Here is a 21,895-nt window from a genome sequence, read left to right as displayed (position 1 = left end):
CTGTAGTTCTAGCACCACCCAGCTCTCCCTAGGTGTTCTGGAATGTCTGACTCATAAGCATGGTACCAGAATTAAGAAGATTCTGTAGGCAGGGCACTTAGCCCAGCCTTGGCTTCAAGGGGGCACTTAAGAAGTGCCTGGTTCCCTCGTCTCTTCCTTGGACAGAACCCGTGGGCTTGAATACTACTGTAAGAGTGCTAAATGTGCATTTGAAACAACTGCATCTAAGAACTGATCATAGAGTCAGTCAGTTTCCATCTCTTCACATGTTCAAACACACCAGTAAACTGACTTTTAAGAACTGAGAAGAGGATGAACATTTGAACATCTGAGCAAGAAGGCGACCCGGAAGGATAGTGTTGAGGACCAAAGGTGAACAGGGAGGCAATGGTGTTAAGAGATGGAGGCTCTCCAAACCATGCCACAATAAGATGTGGCTGAAAGACCAAAGAAAGGGAAACCTGTAAATGGAAGAAATGAAGATAGCTGCCTTCAAAGAGATACAAGTGAAAAGGGCTTAAGATGTATTGTACAAACTCAGAATGACATAAAAGCAACTAACTTTGGCTCTTCAAAAGGATGACAATATTAAAAACCCCAGGCAGCTAGCAATAAAAGGCCTTTGCAAGGAGGTAAAGAGTGAACTTCCTGTCACTACAGGTATCCAAGGACGTGAAGGTACAGCACCTCAGAATGATGCTATAAAGGTAAGTCCGGCATTACCTAGGCCACAGGAATTTTTAAGTCTGTGAGTGTTAACAGCTTAGGACTCTAACTCTCTCTTGTGTGGAGAGGTGATCAAATGGCCACAAAGGTGCGCCACTCCTACCCGCCCCCCCCCCCCCCCCCCCGCTAGTGGCTTATTAACCCCTTAATGACAGCTTCTGCCTTTGCCGATTTCCCTCCTCATTTCTCCCAAGAAGCCAGTGGAGTTGGCTATTTCTGGACTGAACATAAAGTGATGTCAGGGAGAAAGAGGGTGTAAAGGTCCCACAAGGATTCATAGAGGAAAGAACTAAAAAACTGGGAGGGACACCTGAGCCTCTGCTGTGAATCCTGCAGCTGGCTACATCCTAAGACCCCTGTTTTGGTTATGGAGGTCATGACCAGAAATCAAGTTATCAGGGCTGTACATATGACTTAGTGGTTAAGAACACATACTATTCCTACAGAGGACCTGAGTTCAGTTTCCAGCACCCACATCGGTTCTCTCACAGCCACTTGTAACCACAGCTCCAGAAGCTCCGAGACCCTCTTCTGGCCTCCATAAGCATGCACAAGCCCTTACCAACACATACATATAATTTAAAAAATGAAAGCAAATTTGGCCAATGGAGGCCAGAGGCCAGAGTATGTAAGTGGAGAACTGTGGGTCATAGCTGCCATCATCATGGTGATCCTGTCTGTAGAAAGAAAGACAACAACTGTTAACAGACAAACACCAAAAAGACAATCAATTGACTAATTAGTACAGTGAAAACCTTATGTCTGCCTCTAAGATACAAACAGTATCAGAAATCTGGAGATTGAGAATCATAGGAAAGAGAGATGTTCCTTCTGTCCTTTCTTCCCTGACCATGACTTCTGGGGGAAACAAGAAGTGAACAGTCACTACAGCCGAAGGAGAGTGATGGGCAGTGGAGATCCTTTCTTGGCCATGGAGGTTCCTCAGCAGTGGTAGAGTGGATGTATGACTGCATCACACACTGTGGCTACAGAACAAACCAACCCAAGTTGGCAGCACCAAAGAACCACAGTTCTGTTTGGTTTTTCTCCTTCCTGGTTCTGGAAGCACCTGGGCTCTGGTGCACAACGCCTCCTCAGAGTCTCTTCTGAAGTTGCTATCAGACAGGGGCTGTGGCCGGGTCATCCAGGAAGGGACTATACTCACATGTTCAGTTGTTGAGCCAGCTGGGACTGGACTGCTGACTGAAGAGCCTGCATGTGGCTTTCCCTGACACCTTGGCTTTCACCCAGTGTGGTGGCCAGATTCCAAGATCAACTCATCCCAAGGGAGAGAGCCGGATGGAGGCTGCACTGCCTGTAATAACTCAGATATAGAAGGTACACAGCTTCTGCTATATCTTACCTATCAGACACAAGTCACAAAGACCTGCTACATTCACAGAGATAGCCAGCAGGCCAACCGTTAGCATTGGTGAGCCTGACTAAAGTTCCATGAAGTAAAATCCCTCCCTAGAAATCACACTCTAGTTCCTCTGAGGGATCCACACACCACCTTCTAGCCTGGGGACTCCCTCCTCTGCGCCAAGCTTTGGGCTGAAGAGCATCGCTAACATAGATGTACTCCACCTTTGAGAATCTTTAGAAATAGAAAACCACAGAAGAGCTGAACAACAGGAGTACAGGGTTCCTCACTTTAAACATACCGACTCTCTTTGAAAAATGATTTAGTATGAAATACAAATTCCATTTCACACAAGGCAGAGCCTGGTGAGAGATTAAAGTGTTGCCTGAAGATAGGCATCCATTTGCTTTGAACTCTGGAGCCAGAAAAGCAGTGTGTGTCCCTAAAATCTCACACCCGCCATGGGCCACGGGGTGGGCAGGATGCTTCCAGTAGTACCATCCCTAACATCTACTCAGTCCTCATGGAGTTTTCTACTCGAGTTTATGTAAGTCCCAGGCTCAGGTCCCAACAACACTTCTAGACATGACTTGCTTACTTTCCTGGATTGCAAAATACAAGGATTTGTTCTGTTGACATCTAATCCTCTGCTTCCTGGCAGAAGAATTTGGGGAAGAATTCTCTTATAGCTTCCATTTTTGCAACAGTGACAAGTTGGCAGCTTCCTCCTGGGTCCCCAGATGTCTGACACAGGGAAGAGTGGTAACAGATAGAATGAAGAAGGTGGGGATGGCTTCTGATTTTCACGAAAGTGCCCCCCCCCCCTTACAGACCTGAACCTACTGCTGATTGTGAGCCTCTATCAGTGACTGTGCAAACACATGTGAGGCTGGAAAATCTAGAGGGCCAAGTCTGAGCACTTGCCCTTAGGGAGACAAACACAAATGGGCACATTCAGAGGAAGGGGGTGGAAGATGACAGAATCTCTGGGGTTAGGATGTACTTCCCAGGATATTAAGACATGTGGGGAGAGAGAAGAAGCAACCTAGCCAATGGTTGCCAGTGGCCTGCTTGCCCTTCTCTACCTTTAGCTCTTGGGAACACACTGGCCCAACTTCCAACCACCAGAACCCGCACACGGCACGACTTCCCTCAAGGCACGACTAATGAATGAATGCTGGCCTCTCTCCCTTCTTGGTGGAAGAACTCCACAGTATGTCTTCTCTGCTGTACCTGTGGATTATCTTTTATAAGGACTGTAATCCCATTTCCGATTTCTAATTCCTTGGGGGCTAGGACTTCAGTATGTGAATTCAGGAGAGACATAAGCGTTCATATGATACCCCACTTCCTCCATTCTGAGTACTGGCATGGATGCCTGTCTTCTGAATGTCACCTCAGTCAGACCTCTCCAAAAGAGGTGACCTGTGTTCCATGGACACAGAAGTTACTGATCTTCTCGGTTTCTCCATTGCCTGTTCCATTTTAACCTCAAGTCCCAGGCTGCCTTATTAAACTGAATTATTTAAAGCTGCATTAGAAGTAGCCGCACAGCTGCCCCTCTTCCTTGGCCAGTAGATTGTATCCCTTGATCCTGGTTTCAGGCAGGACACTGGCCCCGTTACAGAATTATTTTATGTTTCCAGCTAGAAAAGGATAGTTTCTTTAAGATGCCAAGACCAAATGTCTGACTGCCTGTTGGCTCAGCTTAGCAGTTCCTAGGGAATGCAGTCTCTTAATAATTATCATTAGAAGTCTACAACTGTTGTGCAAAAATGCTACAATTTTACATGTTATTTATATGAAAATTTCTATCCCCAATCTCCCCTTTCAGTTTTAAGAATATTGTCTTCAAATTTGTTTTCTCGATCATTTTATTGTGAACATTTGCAAACAGCCAGGAAAACAGGAAGAATTTTAGAGTGACCACCTACAGACCACAGAGCCGGCACAGAAGGACTGCAATTTGTATTTTACTTTATCGGGTTTTTTTTTTTCCATGTAGCCAGGCCGGCCTCCATTCATTAATCTGTCATATTTTAGTGTTTCAAAGCAATTTACAGAAATCAATGTATCACCTCATGTAATCCCTGCATTCGAGAGGCTAAGATTGGAGAATCAGGACTTCAAGGCCAGCTTGGACTACATATTGAGACCAGATGTCAGACAAACTAAAGCTATACTCTACCCCCCCCCCCCAATGCATAGGCTAATAAATATATCATTAACTAAATAAAGTTTATTATTGCCCTTCTTTGGGGGCTACATTTACCCACAGACCCAAGTCCACAAGTCTACCATTAGTGAGCTGGTCACAACTATACACCTGTACATCCAACTACTGTGAGGATAAAGATGCACCATGATCCCAGAAAAGTTCTCTTGTGCAGTTTCTTAGAATACTCCATCCCATCTTGCTTTCCCACAACCACACATCTTATTTCTATCACCACAGATAATAGTTCATGCTTGTTCTAGAACTCTGTGTAGAAGCATGTTCTTTGATATAAGCCTTCTTAGCACCCAGGCTAAGAAGATCCATATTGAGATCCATCCATATTTTGGAGCATAGATACATTCTTGGCTATATGTATATACACATAAACATATATCAACACATGTAGATAAGACATACACAATGATGAACTCTCTGGGTAAATGTTAGCGAATTGGCTGGGTTTCTCTCTGGGAAAAGCCTTGTAAATTTTGGTCATTTTTTTTTCTCAGATACTTACACTTTTGTGGTATCTAAAAACTTCATCAAGAAAGAAATTTAGCAAAGACCAGTTTCCCATAATCTCCCCTCTCATGTCTCTCCAAAGTGGAACTGTGGGCTGGACTGGGAAAGGGGTGGGGCATGGGAGACGTCTATGTGGTTCTTAAGGGCTTATTGCCACTCCAATCTCTCTGAGTGTAATGAAAGAAATTCAGCTATAGTAAGAATGAGGGGGAAGCTAAGGGATTGGAGGGAGTGATTGGATCCACTGTGTAAACAGCCATGTGATTCTGCTATAGAAGCTGCTGGGAGCCAGGAGGCCTAGGCAGCATCCTGCTAGAGTTGGGCAGATTCCTTATTACAGTCAACAGTCATAGTATCAGAGAGATGAAAGAATTCTACACTTGCCTCCACTGAGACCTAGATGCTAATAGAGGTAAGAAACCCAGGCCCTTGCACTAAGGTGAGAATTGTGTGTATTAGGGTCTTTGAATGTAGTAAGAGCCATGATTCCCAACAAATTCTGTCCCTGAAAAACTCCCTGAGATGTCATTTATTTATTTTCCTATTTTTCAGTCCCTTACAGTGTGATTTTTTTAGTAGATAACTTGTGATTTGTAAATGACTTATATAAAGATAACACATAAACACTGCTGTATCCACCCAGTGCCTCGGCTTACTTTAGGCTCCCTCAGAAACAGATGCCAAGACAAGGATCTGAGTGTGTTTATTTAGGAGGCTATCCCAGGAAACACAAGGAGGGAATGAGCAGGCAATATGGGAAGGAAGGTACCCAAAGCATTGTGCTTCTTCAGCTGTTACCATGGGTGGGGCTTCATCATCAGAAAGATAGCTAGGGAGATAGCTCAGTGGTTAAGAGCAATTGTTTACCATGCAGAGGTCAACGCTGAGGACCCACGTGGTGGTCACAACCACTCATAACTCCTTTCAGGATATCCAACCCCTTCTTTTGACCTCAACAGGCACCAGATATATACTTGATGCCCAGATAGACATTCTGACAAAATACTCATACACATCAAAATGAAATAAATAAATCTTAAAAGAGTGTTTGAAAAAGAACTCAGCCCTTAACACCAGAGGACATTAGAGTGAGCAGGTGGCATCTGTAAAAAACTAGAATGCCCTTACCATACACCAAATCTGTGGGTACCTCTTCTTTTTACTTTTTACATTACTTTTTACTTTTTAGAAATGTGAGCAACAAATTCCTTTTCTTTAGACCCAAGCAGTCTACAGTATTTGTTACAGCAGCCAAATGAGCTAAGACAACAGGAAGCAGAGTCCTGCACAGAAAAAGCCCAACATCATTTGCACCTGTCCACAGCCTTTCAACTCTTCTTCATCCCATAAGATTCATTCCATACACACAACTTAGCAGACTCCATCCAAAGCTCCAAATCCCTGTCAACAGTGGTCACTCTCTGGAATTGCCAAGAGCAAATTAATGGCTTATTTTTATACCAATAGGGTGTTCTTGTGCCCTGCACAAATACTTGGGCAGTTAAAGCTATTTCTATTTTATTCCTGGATTTTTATATTAATATCTGTCAAATTTGCTTCTCATCTCCCCCAAGTCAGAGAAAAGAATCAATAGCATGAATAGTAATCACAGTTCCTTATGTGTCACTCACTGAGTCCTGGTTTGTGAGATCACTTAGAATCTTCACAGCATGTGCCCAGGAAATGGGCATCTATTCAACGCTGAGCATGTGCTGGGTGTAAAGTACTTGGTGCTCTTTATAAACTCACTCCTGTGAATCGTCTCTGTTGCACAGAGGAGAAATCAGAGTCTCTGGGATGTTAAATAGCTGGTTTGTATGATTGTCAAAGTCAGGCTTCCTACTCAGGTTTATAGGATTCATGCCTGTATCCCTAGTGGTACCAAGGAGTTATAAAATGTGAGCATACTGCTGGCATGTTGGTGCACACCTTTAACCCCAGCACTCAGAAGGCAGAGGCAGGTGGATCTCTGTGAATTCGAGGCCAGCCTGGTCTACAGAGTGAGTACCAGGACAGCCAGGGCTGTTACACAAAGAAATGCTGTCTCAAAACAAAAACAAAACAAAACAAAAATTGAGCATCCCTTATCTTCAGGTTTCCTCATGACTCCAAGACAAATGATTAACAAAACCACTGACAAATCCAGCCTACTCTTTGGCTCCCAAACCCATCTCTTCCAGCACAGTCTGCTGTACTAAGTGGTCTGTATCCTGTCATATTTCCTCGATTCCTTGTCTCTAATCCCAAAGATGTGTGGTATCTTGAAGTCTCACTGCTGGCCCAGGACTAGAAGCCCAAAGGATGAGCTTTGGGTCTTGATATAGACAGATAAGACACTAGATTAACATAAAAATCATTTTTGTTCTGTGTTCCTGAAAGGGGATGTTCATATTTAATTCAGGGATTTTATTTTTCTATCATAGAAATGAATGGGATCATATCAGAAGGCTCACAAGAGCCATACAACAAACTAGACACATTCATATTTAATGGATTCTCTGAAGTGCAATGTGAGCACGATTCTCAACCTAGCTAGGGCCTTGTCCCTAAGTAGACTGTAATGAAGGCCATCAGCCTATTGGCCACAGGAATCCCACTGAGGGAAGTCTCTGTATCTGAATTCACGTGGTGCATAACTCAGCTCTGCCCTCTTTGCATCCCTCAGGCAGGCAGCCTAGACTGATTTGGGGATTCTGGAGAAAATGCAGAGAGCCTCTGGGAAGAAGCTGGGTCTCATCTTCTCCCAGGCTCATAGCATCACATTCCAGGTCAAAGTGTGGTAGGAGAGCTGCTTACACCCTAAGGTGCTGTGGATGATTGTTTGATAAACAAAACACTGATTGGCCAGTAGCCAGGCAGGAAGTATAGGTGAGACTAACAGAGAGAAAAAAGGAAAGGACAGGAAGGCAGACAGGGGAGACACCAGCTGCCATCCAGGGAGCATCATGTAGAGGCAACAGATAAAGCCACGGAACACGTGGCAACATATAGATTACCAAAAATGGGCTTAGTATAAGAGTAAGAGCTAGACAATGGTAGGCCTGAGCTAATGGCTGAGCATTTTTAAATAATATAAGAGTGAGTGTGTTTATTTTATAAGTGGGCTCTGGGACTGGCGGGGCTTGGTGGAAGCTGGAAAGAAAGTCTCTAGCTATACTAAGGCCCTGCCCTGAGTCCCTTACCTAAGCCACCCCAGCTTCTGAGCCTAAGGAAAGTCATAAACTTCAGTCTCCTCAAGTGACTTCCACTTGAGCTAGACTAAGGGACCTCATACCTGAGTGCACCCAACAAGCCCCAGAAAACTTATGAAAATCCAGATGTCCGAGTCTTCTTCCAGGAAGTTCTGACCTAACAGATCTCAAATCTGGCCAAGAAATGACCACTTCAGGCAATCCCTGAGGCCTATACTACTCATGATTTTGAGGCACCAGAGAACATGTAGATGAGGGCAAATTGGTGCTCTTTGCCAATCCCGATTGCAGGTATGACTTAAAAGTACACCTCAACAAAGCTAGGAGTGTCAGACTATCATTGTGGCTAGTCTGTCCTCATTCTAGCACCTTCTAGTGGTGGATTCCAGAGAGGTTCCTTCACACACTGAAACCTCAGCTTGGCTTTATCTGAACAATGAGGTAATCTGTGCAAAAAGATGAATTCTGAGTGAAAGATTCAAATGAGTACCCCAGTAACACTGGATATATTACTGCTACAGAAATGACAAAGGAGAGAGAAGTAAGATCCACAGGGCTAGACACACGAACTAGCATTAGATCCTTAGCCAGCAGTGACACATGACCATCACTGTTGTAGGCAACACAGGTCCAGTCAAGAGGTACAATGGGGCCAGGAAGTGGTCTTCCCTTGGTTGGGTCCAAAAGTAGGTGCTGCCAACCACTCCATTCCTGTTCTTGTGGACTCTTTGCGTAGGTGAGGGATGCTGCCCATTCTGGAGTTGCTTGAGAGGCAAGCTTTAGTGAAGCTGTTCATGTATGACATGGGCTTGTATGCCTGGATTCAACCTGCATTGAGACTTCACTCTTAGACCCAAGAGAAAAACAAATGCAGGGACTAATGAGTATCGAAAAGCAGATGCTACGAATTTTGAGGCAGTCCAGAACAGTGATTCTGAAGGGTTTCTAGGCAGTAGAAAATTGTTCTTAAAGTAAAATTTTAAACATATTCCCAATACAAGAACAGAGAAATGTTGAAGGACAGGGAGTTTTATATCATGTGTTGACTAGAGGGGACAGGAAAGGAAAAATATGTAGCTCAAATCCTTCTAATACTGAGGATTACATTATATATATTTAATGTGGCACAGGGATGGTCAGGGCTGGGTACAGGGAGGAAGTTTAAAAAGTCATTCTTGATTTAATCTCCTTTCCAGGCCACATGAGGTCTTGGTATCAGGGTCTAGCACAGGGAACAGTAATAAGTATTTCTATGAAGGGCCAGAGAATAATTTCAGCTTCGCATACTCTATTGTCTGCAACTACTCAATTAAGCCTTAATAGACAAGAATAGTCATTGACCACACATAAATAGGTATGTATTTGATTGTTTTCTGATAAAACTTTATTCATAAAATACAGTTAACAGTGCTGTTTTATCCAAGGGCTCTAGTTTGTTGAGACTGAAGACTGACTTTAAGGAAAGGGATTTGGAGGAGACTAGAAGTAGTAATCCCTCAAATTCTACTCACAATTGTGACTCTGGATTTGTAATTATTTACTTATCAACTGGGCATTATAGGATAGCCATTCTTAAGCTGGAGGTCTGAGCTGGATGGATTTGTTCCAAGGGCCAAACTGTTCCAGTAAGCTAATGAACATGAAATACTCTGAAAAGCCAAATGTGCTTTACAAATAACCCCCCAAAGCCTTACATCAAAGGACAGTTTATCATCCTTTGTCTGCCTTTCAGAAGAATTCCAGACACCACTTACCAGATTATGTTAGAGAATAGTTTTTTTTTTTTTAAGAAAGGTCTCAATAAAATGTCTTGAAGGTCTTAAAGGGATGTCAAAGTTAAAAGAAATGCAGTATAGCTGGCCCTTTCCTGGCAGAACCCAAGTCTTTTAAACTTGTGATGTCTATGAAGTAGAAAGTCCCCTACTACCTTCCATCATATTTGTCTACAAACTGGCCTCTTTGGCCTTCTGAAGTCAGAAGTCCATTGAGTAATTCTTCTATCTGCTGTCTCCTCACTGCTAGACTGTGAGAATGGTGCCTTGTTGCTGAACTAGCCTGAATACTGTAGTTATCCTTCGAATAAGCTGAGTATCTGGCTGTGTTCTAATGTGTCTGCAGAATCAAATAGACTGCAAATGGTTCCTGTCAGCCTGCCCTTTTTTCCATGTCTGTAAAGAAGATAAAGGCAGATGAAACTCATGACATGCACACAATGACCACTGAGGACCCAACAATTCTACAAAGTTCACGCCATTAGTAATTGTGCAGCCTGTAAAGAAGACACTTTAATCTGCCCCTTACAGAAGGGGGCAATGGAGCTCAGAGAATTTAGAAACCTCATAGAACATCAAAGAGGCTGAAAACGATGGACTGGGATTTAGGATTTCCTCCAGAACTCAGATTCTTTCCATACTATTAATGACCTCATCTATAGAAAAATAATCATTGTTTTCTTCCAGTGAAAAACTGTGATTTGCAACTTGGGGAATTTCTACCTCAGTGATAATCTTCCCAGGGTAAAAAGAGAATCAGCACTATCACCTTGATCAGGTGAAGCCAGGAGCCGAAGCTAAGCTTGAAAGATTTGAATTATGATTTTTCCACAGTGGCATACATTGCCTTTTATCCTAGTTATCGGTACTATTGCTATCATGAAACAATATGACCAAAAGCAAGTTGGGGAGGAAGGATTTATTTGACTTACACTTCATACCACAGTCCATCACTGAAGGAAGTCAGGACAGGAACTCAAACAGTGCTGGGACCTGGAGACAGGAGCTGATGCAGAGGCCATGGAGGGTGCTGCTTACTGGCTTGCTCCCCTGGCTTGCTCAGCCTGCTTTCTCATAGAACCTAGGACCACCAGTTAGGTACAGCACCACCCACAATGGGCTGGGCCTTCCCACATTAATCACTAATTGAAAAAGTGCCCTACTGGCTTCCCTGCAGCCTGATCTGATGGAGGGGAGGCATTTTCTCAACTGAGGTGCCCTCCTCTCCAATAATTAACTTGTGTCATGTTAAGATAAAGCTAGCCAGCACACCATTGTAATAAAAAGCATACAGAACATTTAAAAAACAAACAAACAAACAAAAAACACCTTGGAAGAAATGAATGGAGTAAGACCCAGCTAGCTATTTACCAGATTCATTTTCTCTCTCTCTCTCTTTTTTTTCTACATTCTTCTAATATCCATGCACTAGCCTCCCTTGGACTTAGAAGTTGTCATGTGTCTGAATTCTAGCCAGTGGAATTTGAACAGAAGTGATCAATCCTGCTATGTCCAATTTCCATGTTTGAACTCTCAACAAAAAGAAGCACAGGGCCTTGGAAGCCAGATATGGGGATACATAAGCCCCTAGGCACTAGGATCAGAAGTTCATGGACCACTTCTTACAATAACGGCGCCATGGACCAAAATTCTGCCTAAGAAAGAAAGTTTCTGATGTAAAGCCCTCGTATCTGTTATTATAGCAGCTATTTCCCCATCTAACTACTTCAGCAGAGAAGTTTGACACAAATTAAAAAGCAGATCACATTAGTTTCTAATTTGCTCCATATAAGAAGGTAAGCAGCTGTTATTTTGAATCATTAAGAGAACTGCAGCTACAGTGCTGGGAAGATGGCTCAGTGGGGACAAGGGCTTGCTGCATAAGCCCTGGGACATGAGTTTGAGTCCCCAGCCCCCATGTAAAAAGCCAGGCATTGCCCTGTATACCTGGAAACCAAGCATTCAGGGTAGAGATGGGAGGGGCCTGGAGAGTTCTCTGGCCAGCTAGCTTAGTCCAAGTGGCAAGCTTCAGTTCCATGAGAGACCCTCTCTCAAGGGAATATAGTTGAGAGTGATAGGGTAGGACACCCAATGTCCTTCTTTGGTCTCTATAGTGTGCCTGTGGGTATGGGCAACCCTCCCTACAAGCACACACACTCATACAACATGCATATACACCAGAGAGCAGAAAAAAATGCAACTGCAAAGAGAAGTTAGTGGAAGGTGTGTGACCTTGAGTAATAATGTTGTGGTGAAATGGTGCACCCTAATAAACTTATCTGGGGTCAGAGAACAGAACAGCCAGTAGACAGACATAGAGGCCAGAAAATGGTGGCACACACACCTTTAATCCTAGCCTTCTGGAGGCCGAGATCCATCCGGATCTCTGTGAGGTCAAAGCCACACTGGATACAGCCAGGCATGGTGACACACACCTTTAATCCCAGGAAGTGATGGCAGGAAGCAGAAAGGTATATAAGGCGTGAGGACCAGGAACTAGAGCCTTTTTAAGCTTTTAGGCTTTTAGCAGCAGTTAAGCTGAAATCCATTTGGAGAGGACACAGAGGCTTCCAGTTTGAGGAAACAGGATCAGCTGAGGAACTGGCGAGGTGAGGTGGTTTGTTCTGTTTCTCTGGTCTTTCAGCGTTCACCCCTAAGACCTGGCTCTGGTTATTTCATTTTATAAGACCATTTAGCAATTCATGCTACATAATGTATGGCTTTTAAGTCTTTAAACATCATTTTTTCCTGGATTCAAAACCAGCAATGATGACACTGAGGTCATTGCAACTGGTTATTTCTAATGTTTTCATGTATTTGATAGAAATATAGTCAACATATTTTTTTTTTTACCTGTTCAACCTTTCTTTTGCAAGGTAGTCACTAGAAAAATCTAAGTTTGCCTTTGAGTCTGATTTACGTTCCCATTGTTCTATTCTAGATAATGTGCAGCTCAGGCTGTCTATGCACTTGTGTGCATGCTGAGTGTCTACAGAGCAGGAGTCCCACCTTGCTTCTGCTCAGTTCCATCACCTTGGGTAGGTTGTTTCTCCGATCTGCATCTTGATCTTTCATGTAAAAGCTTAGAAGTTGAGCCTTCTCATGCTTTGTAGATTGGTCACATCCAGCCCTACATTAAACTAGTCAGCTCTGGTGTTACTGTTCAAATCCCTCAACAGTGGAATCTTGGCATGCTGTTCACAGCCGGAACCTTGTGTGGATTTTGCCCACTTACATCTAAGTTCTTGCTTTTCTCCCACCATACTTTCTCCTTGAACCTACTTCATCCAGTTTCCTTCACAATTACCTCCAGCTTCCCTCCGCTGTTCTGATCACCACTTACCTCCTAATTACGTGGTTTCTGATCATTCCATAAACAATCGATCTGATAGACCTTCTTGATACATTTCCTTAGGACAACCTCACCTTGGTTTTGCAACACAGGTCCAGGTATCTTTCTTACCTCTATAGACATTAGACCCAACTAAGCTAAGGGATGGAGTGAGCCATGAGCTGAACCTCTCCATCCAAAGGGCCTCACTCCAAAGCCTATCACTTCAGCTATTTTCCTCCTTCCAAAGTTTATTTCAGAGAGGTGCCCTACGAAGAAACTCATTTCCTTAAAATATCGAAGAACTGAAAACAGGGGGATGATAGAGGCTTTGGGAGACAAACTGCAAAGTGTATGAATAAAATTCTGCCAAGTGTACACAGAATTATTATAAAGAATGCATTTCTGCTGCAGTTGTCCACCACCCTCAATATTACATTAAGTTAACTTAATTTTCTGTGGATCAGATTTATTCAAAGTGAAATTTCTCTTAATAGGTCATCTGAATAAACAATTTCAAGTGTTATTTGCCAAAAAAACAATATGTTTCCAGGCTTCAGATGAAATCGGCAGTGTCAGGCTAAGAAAACAGCCTCAAAAATTCACAGAGAGCTGGAACAATTGCACAAAAAAATTGGAGCCTGGAGGTCAATCTTTTCACTCAGTTCTGGAGGGAAAAAAATGATAGGCTTCTACTAAACCAGGGGAGATGAAATATGCCATTCTTGTAAAAATAAAGAGTGCCTAAAATAATATATTATTTTTTTCCTTTGCTTTTTCCAAGACAGGGTTTCTCTGTGTAGCTTTGGAGCCTGTCCTGGATCTCACTCTGTAGACCAAGCTGGCCTCAAACTCACAGAGATCTGCCTGGCTCTGCCTCCCGAGTGCTGGGATTAAAGGCGTGTGCCACTGCCATCTGAAAAATAATATATTCTTAAAGTGGCATGTATCATATAAAGAGTAAGACACTCCAATACTGCCAGACCAGTCACATAAAACACTATTATTTCATCAGAGGCCCTGTACCTTGCTTCTCATGGCCTACAAAAGGGGTGTTCTAGGCTGTTGCCCCTCAGGGAGAAGGAAAGAGAAGCAGAGAGAGAAGAGGAGGAGAGGGAGAGGTGAGGAAGTGGGGGAGGGAAAGGGAGAAGAAGTTTGAAATGATGTGGAATTACGTAAATGCAAGGAAGTTACTAGCAGGAGGCTAACTTGGAGTAGAAGTTTTGTCAGTCTAGATCTATTCTGGAAATTTCTCTGAATTAGTGGGTTTGTGTGATGGAAGGGATGAAAGCTGGAGTTCTACTTCATAGTTGAAGAAATGGAGCTCTGAGAAACAAACCGGTTCCATGACAAGAGGAGGAAATAAACACCCTAATTCTCCTGCTAGAGCCCAAATCTATAGGCTTCCCCTAACAGCATCTAAAACTAGAGTTTCCAAGGACACGGTCTTGGAACTGAAAACTGTGACAACGTAAGTGGTAATCAGACTGTGCTTCAGGACAAATGTCACACTAACTCCTGCCTGTGACCTTGACACCATGGCTCACATGGCTACAGCTCAACTGGCACCCAGCACGCTCATGTTCCTGTGCAAATAATCACCCTGTCCAAGCACAGAGGAACCCCAGTCCATCGTCTCTGTCAATGCACGGCCACTGTTGGCATCACAAATAAGAAAGGAAAGAGTCCAGAAACCGCAGGCTCCCTTCCTTGCCCCTACATTTAGACTTCTGAGAGCAGACACCACTGTATTCAGCCAGCACAATGATATCCATTGTGCTCAGAGCCTCTTAAAGGAAACCAGACAAGGATTGGTGAATGGACCCGCCACAGCTCACGCCAGCTAAGTGCTCCCACTCGAGTCAGAGGTAGAGATAACACAGCAGCTCCCTACCCTTACCCACAGTTTCATTTACTTTGGTTTCCTGCAGTTCACCGTGGTCCAAAAATATTAAATGGAAAATTCCAGACGTGAGCAATTTGTAACTTTTATTATAGTATATTGATATGATTGCTCTATTTTATTAGTAGTCATTACTATTCATCTCTATTAAATTAAAGGTTATTGTAGGTATGCATATATATATATGTATATGTACATGTATATGTACATATATGCCCTCAGCACTTTCTGTGGTTTCAGATATCCACTAGGGGTCTTCAGAATGCCCCCATGGAATGGGAGCTGATGATACAATTAAAGTTATAACATTAAATCACAGCCCTACCTGTGATTCGGCTTTTAATTTTTGTCTCATAAAATACCTGTTCCTCTTAGGAAGGCCCTGAGCCAGCTGTGTCATGTTTTGGTCATGCCCAGCATGTTTTGAGCACATCACTATTAGTCATAGAGGTCAGCAGAGATGACGGTGCTCATTATCAGCACAGGATCCTCAGCGCTTGTCTGACAGATAATGCTACTTGGTTCTCACAGTCCAGCTGACTGGATGCTCAGCTCTGGACTATTAGAGAGTGTGGGTTGTTGATAGATCTCGACTGACTACCTCTTATGGAGAAGTAGCTATGGAATTGTGGCTCTAGGAACCTTGCATCATGACTCACCTGAAAGGGAGAGAGGGACACCTTCCAGCAAACATGGGGGGTTTACAAGTCAACTCTTACAAAACTACTATCATACAAGCAGTCCTAAACTGTACATATTCTATGACTTCAGTACCGATATTCACTCGTGAAAGATCAGAATAATTGCTATAATTTCTGAGGAGCTGGTGGACTAAGATAACCTGGTTACATTGCCCACAGCCCATAGGTTCCAAGCTAGAATTCAAACATAGATGTGACTCCAAGATCTAGGTTGGAAGGTTGGAAATGGAGATCACAGAGACACACATCTACTCTTAGTTCTTGAAATGTCTGCAAGTGAGCTAGTAAGACAGAAAATGTATCCAGAGACCACTGGAAGTTTTAGATCAGCCGGTCCAGTAATCCCTCTCATGCTAATAAACATGTTCTGGGACCTGTGCTGCCCAGTTACAGCAGCTGCCAGTCACATGGCTAACACAACTGAACATCTAGAACATCTGCATGTTTTATTTTATGTTATTTGGCTCATTTGATTTAATTTTAATTAATTTTATGTATATGGGTATTTAGTTTACATGTATGCCTGTGTACCATAGATATGCCTAGTGCATATAAATGTCATTAAGAATGTACTGAATTCCCAGCACTGGGGTTACAGACATGTGAGTGCAAGGAATCAAAACTCTGGGCCTCCGGAAGAGCAGTCAGTACTCTTTATCACTGAGGCATCTCTCTAGCCCTATTTATTTGATTTAAATTGTCACTGAATATTATCATCCAGGGTGTAGAGACATTTCATAACATCAGTATTTGGGAAAGAAAGGGTCCCCACAGTTTGTGGGGTGGGGGAGTTGAAGAATGCAGGCTCCAACATGCTAGAATGTGAACAGGGTTCTCTGCTTCAGGCATGAAAATCTTCCCTGTTGTTTAGTCCAGAGCCAAGGTCCCAAAGTGAATCCTAGTCCCTTGAGTCTACAGATGAGTAACGTAAGAGTATCAATTCTGGCATCATATTCCTTTGTAACCATTATTTGTAATGTTTTATGAGCATATATTAATTGTTCCTAATAGTGGGCTAATATTTCCATACATGCACATCAGAGTCTTTCCTGTATAGCACACCTGAGCTCTCTTTCATTGCCTCCTATCTTCTTCATAGAACCTTTTATCTCTTCTCTGGACACTCCTTTAACAACTCTGTAGATGCTATGTTTGTGGATTTTGTTTTTAATCAACCAGACATTTTTGCTGCTACCTATGAAGTCGAGTCATTTCTTCCCTGGGAATGGCTTTCAATGTACCTGAAGTTTCTACCCCTATCTCTGTGAAGAAGACATTCCTAATAGAGTGAGTAATGTCATTCACAGCAAGATTGCCTATCTTCTCCCCACAAACAAAGCCACACTAGCAGGAAATAGAATCCTTCCATCTCCACCAACCCTACATGTAGACAAACTCAATGAAAGGTTGTCATCACCACGCTCTCCACTCTTTCTACAGAGATAAAAATGAGATTTCTACTACTGTGATTCCTCTCTTCCTATATCCCACTTACCATTTGCCTGCTAATTGAAGAAATACATTGAAAACTGACTGCCAGACAAGATCATCAACAGAGTCTTTGGAGTAGAGCCTGTACTTTCCCTCTCCTGTCTATTCAGGCCAGTCCTTGACATGTCTGTGCTTTTCAGGTCATATGTGACTATCCACTCAGCAAGAACACACAAGCCCTTCATGGCCATTTTCATTTATAATTAAGGTAGCTTCCACATGCTTCACTGACCTTTGAAAATGTTCCTTGTGAGCATGGTTACAGCTCACTATAACCATGAGTCCTCCAACCTGAGAACCATAGGTTATATAGTATTTTGGGGTAGACATACAAGTATCTGGTCTTCATTCTTTCCATATACGTTTGAGAAATGATTATTAAGATGCTTGGCATAGTAGGGAAAGATCTTTCTACTCATCTTTCCAAAAACGAATAGATACATGACTTCTTGAAACACTTTCCATATCAAAAGATCTAAGTCCTTTGGGAGCACAATGGCAACTGTCTGTCTCCATCTTTAGACACATGATCTTCACGTTATTGAGCTCTGAGGCCTTTGAGAGAATCAAACATGAATTTCTGGAACATATGCCCTCAACATCTTTAAAATCTCTCTAGATTAGAATTTAAAGAAGAGACATCACCCAGCTCATCCTCAGCCATGACCATGGAAAATGGCAGCCATTGCCAGGAAAAGGTCACCACTATTACCTGGCTCAGTGCAGTTCTTGCTGCTCCGGAGTCCTGCATCTTCAGAAGTCAGCGTATCATTCACCTGCATCAGCTTCCTCCCTACCATCCATTTTCTATCTTCTCCGATGAGATCCATGAGGTCAAGTTCTAGAGAGCAAAAAAAGAGAATCACCATGCATCACTAACAACTAAATATAATGTCAATCTTTACCCATGCTGGCCTGTGTCTTAATCAGCTACTGTTTTCCTCTGCACTGCATAGATGCCTTTAAGACATCTTGAATCTAATGACAGGAAGGAACTCATATATAAATACTTCATTGCTTGAGAAGGATGACAGTGAGGTATGCATTCTATACCGGATTCCAGAGTTTCCCACAGTGTGAACAAACTAATGTTGTCTACAAGACAAATCTCTTGATAAAGTATATTTGATGGCTATCGCCTCTGTTTTTCAATCCCCTACACACAATGATGCTAAGAAATGTTTAACAATCAATAATAGTGAGGGAAGCAGTCTAGACTTGTAGTCAATGGATGATTTCCATGGCACCAATACTCTCACAAGAGCTAAAATCAAGCTACAAATATAACACCATTAATACCAATCTGGGAAGAATGGACTCTACTGAGTCAGTGTGAGCTGCATTAGCCTACCAATGTATATACCTCCACCATATTTGCTTAAATCATCTCTCACATAACCAACTGCAGTTGAATGTATGCTCAAATATACTTCTTGGGGATTACCCAAGCTAAGGCACCATTTCACCAACCCCAAAGCAGTAGCCTATAAGAGACCCAGCATAAGAGTCCATAAAACAAGAGATGAAGGAAAAAGAAGGCTACAGAAGGCATGTTAGAGGGTGAGCATAACAATGCCTAGTCTCTGGGTGGGATGACTATGGAGATGAAAATGTCAATACAAAGAACAAAGAGGAAAGGGCACATGAGGGAAGAGGCTCTCCATCCGGCTTAGGGGATGCTGAGTCTGAAGTTTCCACAGATAAGATTATCAGGAGGAAATCATATAGCTTCTTGGTAATGATACCTCAGGCAAGAGAGCAAATACAAAAGAGATCCCAGGGAAGGCCTTGGGATATAGACCAGATGGGGTCTCTGTAGGTTTCATGACTGGAGGGAGACACCATGCATACATACATTAGTGATGAGTAATGAGAAGAAACAGAAAAAGAAAATCTTTGAGAACCTAACGTTTCTCCAGGGAGCAGGCAGTTAAAAGAATTCAACAAAAGATAAGGAGAGGAAGGGAAAGAAGGGAGCAAGTAGAATGAAAAGTAGGAAGAATGAATCCAAGGAAGAAAGATTAACGGTCTTCAACGCCATGGAAAAATCAAGCGAGACAAACAGAGAAATGATAGCTTGAGTTTGCCATGAGGGGGTTACTGGAGGTCATGCAGGGGTTATTGGAGATGGAGGTGGTCAGACATGGTAGTTCATTCTAGTGGCCTGGCATGAAGGAAAGAAATTATGGGAGATCACCTCCAAAATGGAAAAATGGTTGCTTTGGGTTTTTGTTAGGTTCTTTTTTTTTTAGAAAGAACTTAAAGTTGGGTGGGTATAGATGGGAGAGGATCTAGATGGACTTGGGGGAGGGCAAGAATATAATAAAATATATTTAATTTTTAAAATTATCTTCATAAAAATATAAAGAAAAATGGTTCTAAATACAAGACAAGGACTTAATTCTTGGGCCCAGTGGCTTTCACGTAGACCACAGAGTGCACGCCTATACAATGTGATATTCTGAAATTGTCAATGTAGAGCTAAAAGCCACCATCTCCTAGTCTCTATTTTTACAGTGATTCTCAATTTTCTAAACCATTTTACCTTCATTATGGAGTTTGATTCTCACAATACTACACAGGAGAGTATGAACATTATCTCTCCAGCAACAAACTGCTAAAATATCACAGGAGGTATTCAGTAAGCACGAGCTGAAATCACCATTCCCACCTTATACATGGATAAATTAGAGTCCTAGACCTTTCTGAAAAGTGTAGTGCTCATGTACATCTCACTTCAAAATCTACTGATCGTATCAGCAGCTTGTGAATTTAGGTTTTCCCCAAATATATCCCTAGTCCTGAATGTAAAATTGTCAAGATACCTAATTAGAACTTAGGTATTTAGCCAGAAAAGCACCCCTAGTCAGAGAAGATGTGGGACAGTCCAATAAACCATTGCTTCAACTCCAAAATATAAAAAACCTCTATGGTAGCTACACGTATTCACTTGGCCAAAATTACCAGAACAACACTTAAGAAAGGGTTCAAAGTTCAATCAAGTTATCTGGGTAGCTTATTTAACCTGGGTCCTATGACTAAAACTGATGTCAAGCAGAAAAAAATCCTCCAAGAACTATGAACAAAGAATAAAGCCTTAAACTCCAATAAGCAGTCTTCAAGCATAAATGTACCATATTAAAACTATCAAGTGTGGGGAGAGGCATTCACTTTGTCCCAGGCTAGGGGTCAGGAGTGGCTCCTAAGGAAGACTTGAGCACCACTGGCTGACAGATGTGATCCCAAGAAGAACGTGCTAGGGAATAGAGAAGTAGGATAGGAGAGATATGTGTCAAGTCAGCTGCCAAAATACGTGAAGAGCACTGGGCCCCGTTGAAAGTGCTACAAGCCAGAGAGAAAGCATCTCAGACCCACAAGATGGGAGGGAACATGGGTACTGGTCTACCCACTCCTCTGCCATAGGCTTGAGGTTATTCCCACAAACATGAATTCTCCTGTTTTTCTTTTATTTATTTTTAAAGTTGTGTGTGTACTTGTGTATGTGTGGGAGGTATACATGTGTGTGTACGTGTTGTGGGTGTGTGTGTGCTTGAGTGCAAGTGCCCATGGAGGTCAAAGCTGGGATTCTAGCTTGTTGTGCTCCACTAGATGTGGGAGCTGAGAATTGAACTCAGGTCCTCTGCAGGAGCAGTACATGCTCTTCATTGCTGGGCCATTTCTTTATCACCCTCTCCAGATTCTCTAACCTCTGACATGAAGCTCCAAAGTAAGCTCTGGTGCACAGCAAAGGCTTTAGACAATGAGATGCAGGTTCTGGAAGCTGTACAGTGCCAGTGAGCAAGAAAGAGTCAGAACAACAGATATGGGCAGAGTACCATGTTATCTGTCGGTCCACATGGCATCTAAAGAAACAGTCATGCTGTGGCCAGCAGAGTGGCCACTCTACTGTCTGCCCTCATAATGTGGGTCAGGGAAGGGGGCTCTGTGGACCTGCAGTCATAAGGTTCAGGCAGACCCCAAAGACTTGAAAAGAGGCAAAAGTATTCCTTCCAATGACTCCCAAGGCTCTTTTGCCAAGTTTCCATGGTTCTGTGACTCTAAGAGCAAAGCTGATACCAATTAAGAGATGTAAAAGCAAAGCCAGCTATTGTAGCAGAAAATTAGAGGATTTTTTAACATAATGATTCAATATCTTCAGGAATTAGACACTATTAAGACAGCACCTCAGCCTTCCAAAACCTACAAACTTTTATCTCAACAAAAACAGACTTGACCACCGACCACTGATACAACAATGATGTTCAGAGTCTGAGAAAATATTAATAATAAAAATAGTAACAACATCCAGGGAGAACAAAGTTTGATGGTGCTGTAGCTCAGTTTGATTTCCTCAAAAATCTCCTGGTAGGAAGAGAAGGCTTCAGGGCCTATGTATCTCTGAAGTAAGTAAGTCAGAGTGAAACTGACTTGCCTAAGAGCATAGATAATCTATGGCCATATCAAATACTTTCCATAGCTTTTTTGTCATTGTGCATATTGAGTGTCTATTATGTGCAAACAATTTTCCATTCTTCAATATGTTTCATCTTCATAATAAACCTGTGTGGAAATACTAGCTTTATTTTTGTGAATAAGTAAATGAAATGGAAGCATACCTTGGTTAAGCAACTTGCCCTGCATTGCACAGTGAACAAGTAGCAGAGGAGAGATTTGAAC

General features: G+C 42.5%; 1 protein-coding gene across 2 annotated transcripts in view; it reads right to left on the bottom strand.

Annotated features, from left to right (window-relative positions):
• Nucleotides 1-21,895, bottom strand: part of Slc24a3 (solute carrier family 24 member 3) — a 487,223-nt gene that overhangs the window by 400,062 nt on the left and 65,266 nt on the right. For both annotated transcript variants that reach the window (XM_076570775.1, XM_006984474.4), the window contains exon 2: nucleotides 17,931-18,059. In XM_076570775.1, coding sequence (XP_076426890.1) covers nucleotides 17,931-18,059 — 129 coding nt within the window. The remainder of the gene's footprint in view (nucleotides 1-17,930; nucleotides 18,060-21,895) is intronic.

Source organism: Peromyscus maniculatus, chromosome 4, assembly GCF_049852395.1.
Source record: "Peromyscus maniculatus bairdii isolate BWxNUB_F1_BW_parent chromosome 4, HU_Pman_BW_mat_3.1, whole genome shotgun sequence".
Taxonomy (NCBI): domain Eukaryota; kingdom Metazoa; phylum Chordata; class Mammalia; order Rodentia; family Cricetidae; genus Peromyscus; species Peromyscus maniculatus.
The sequence above is the reverse complement of the archived record's forward strand: the minus strand, read 5'-3'. Positions and strand labels throughout refer to the sequence as shown.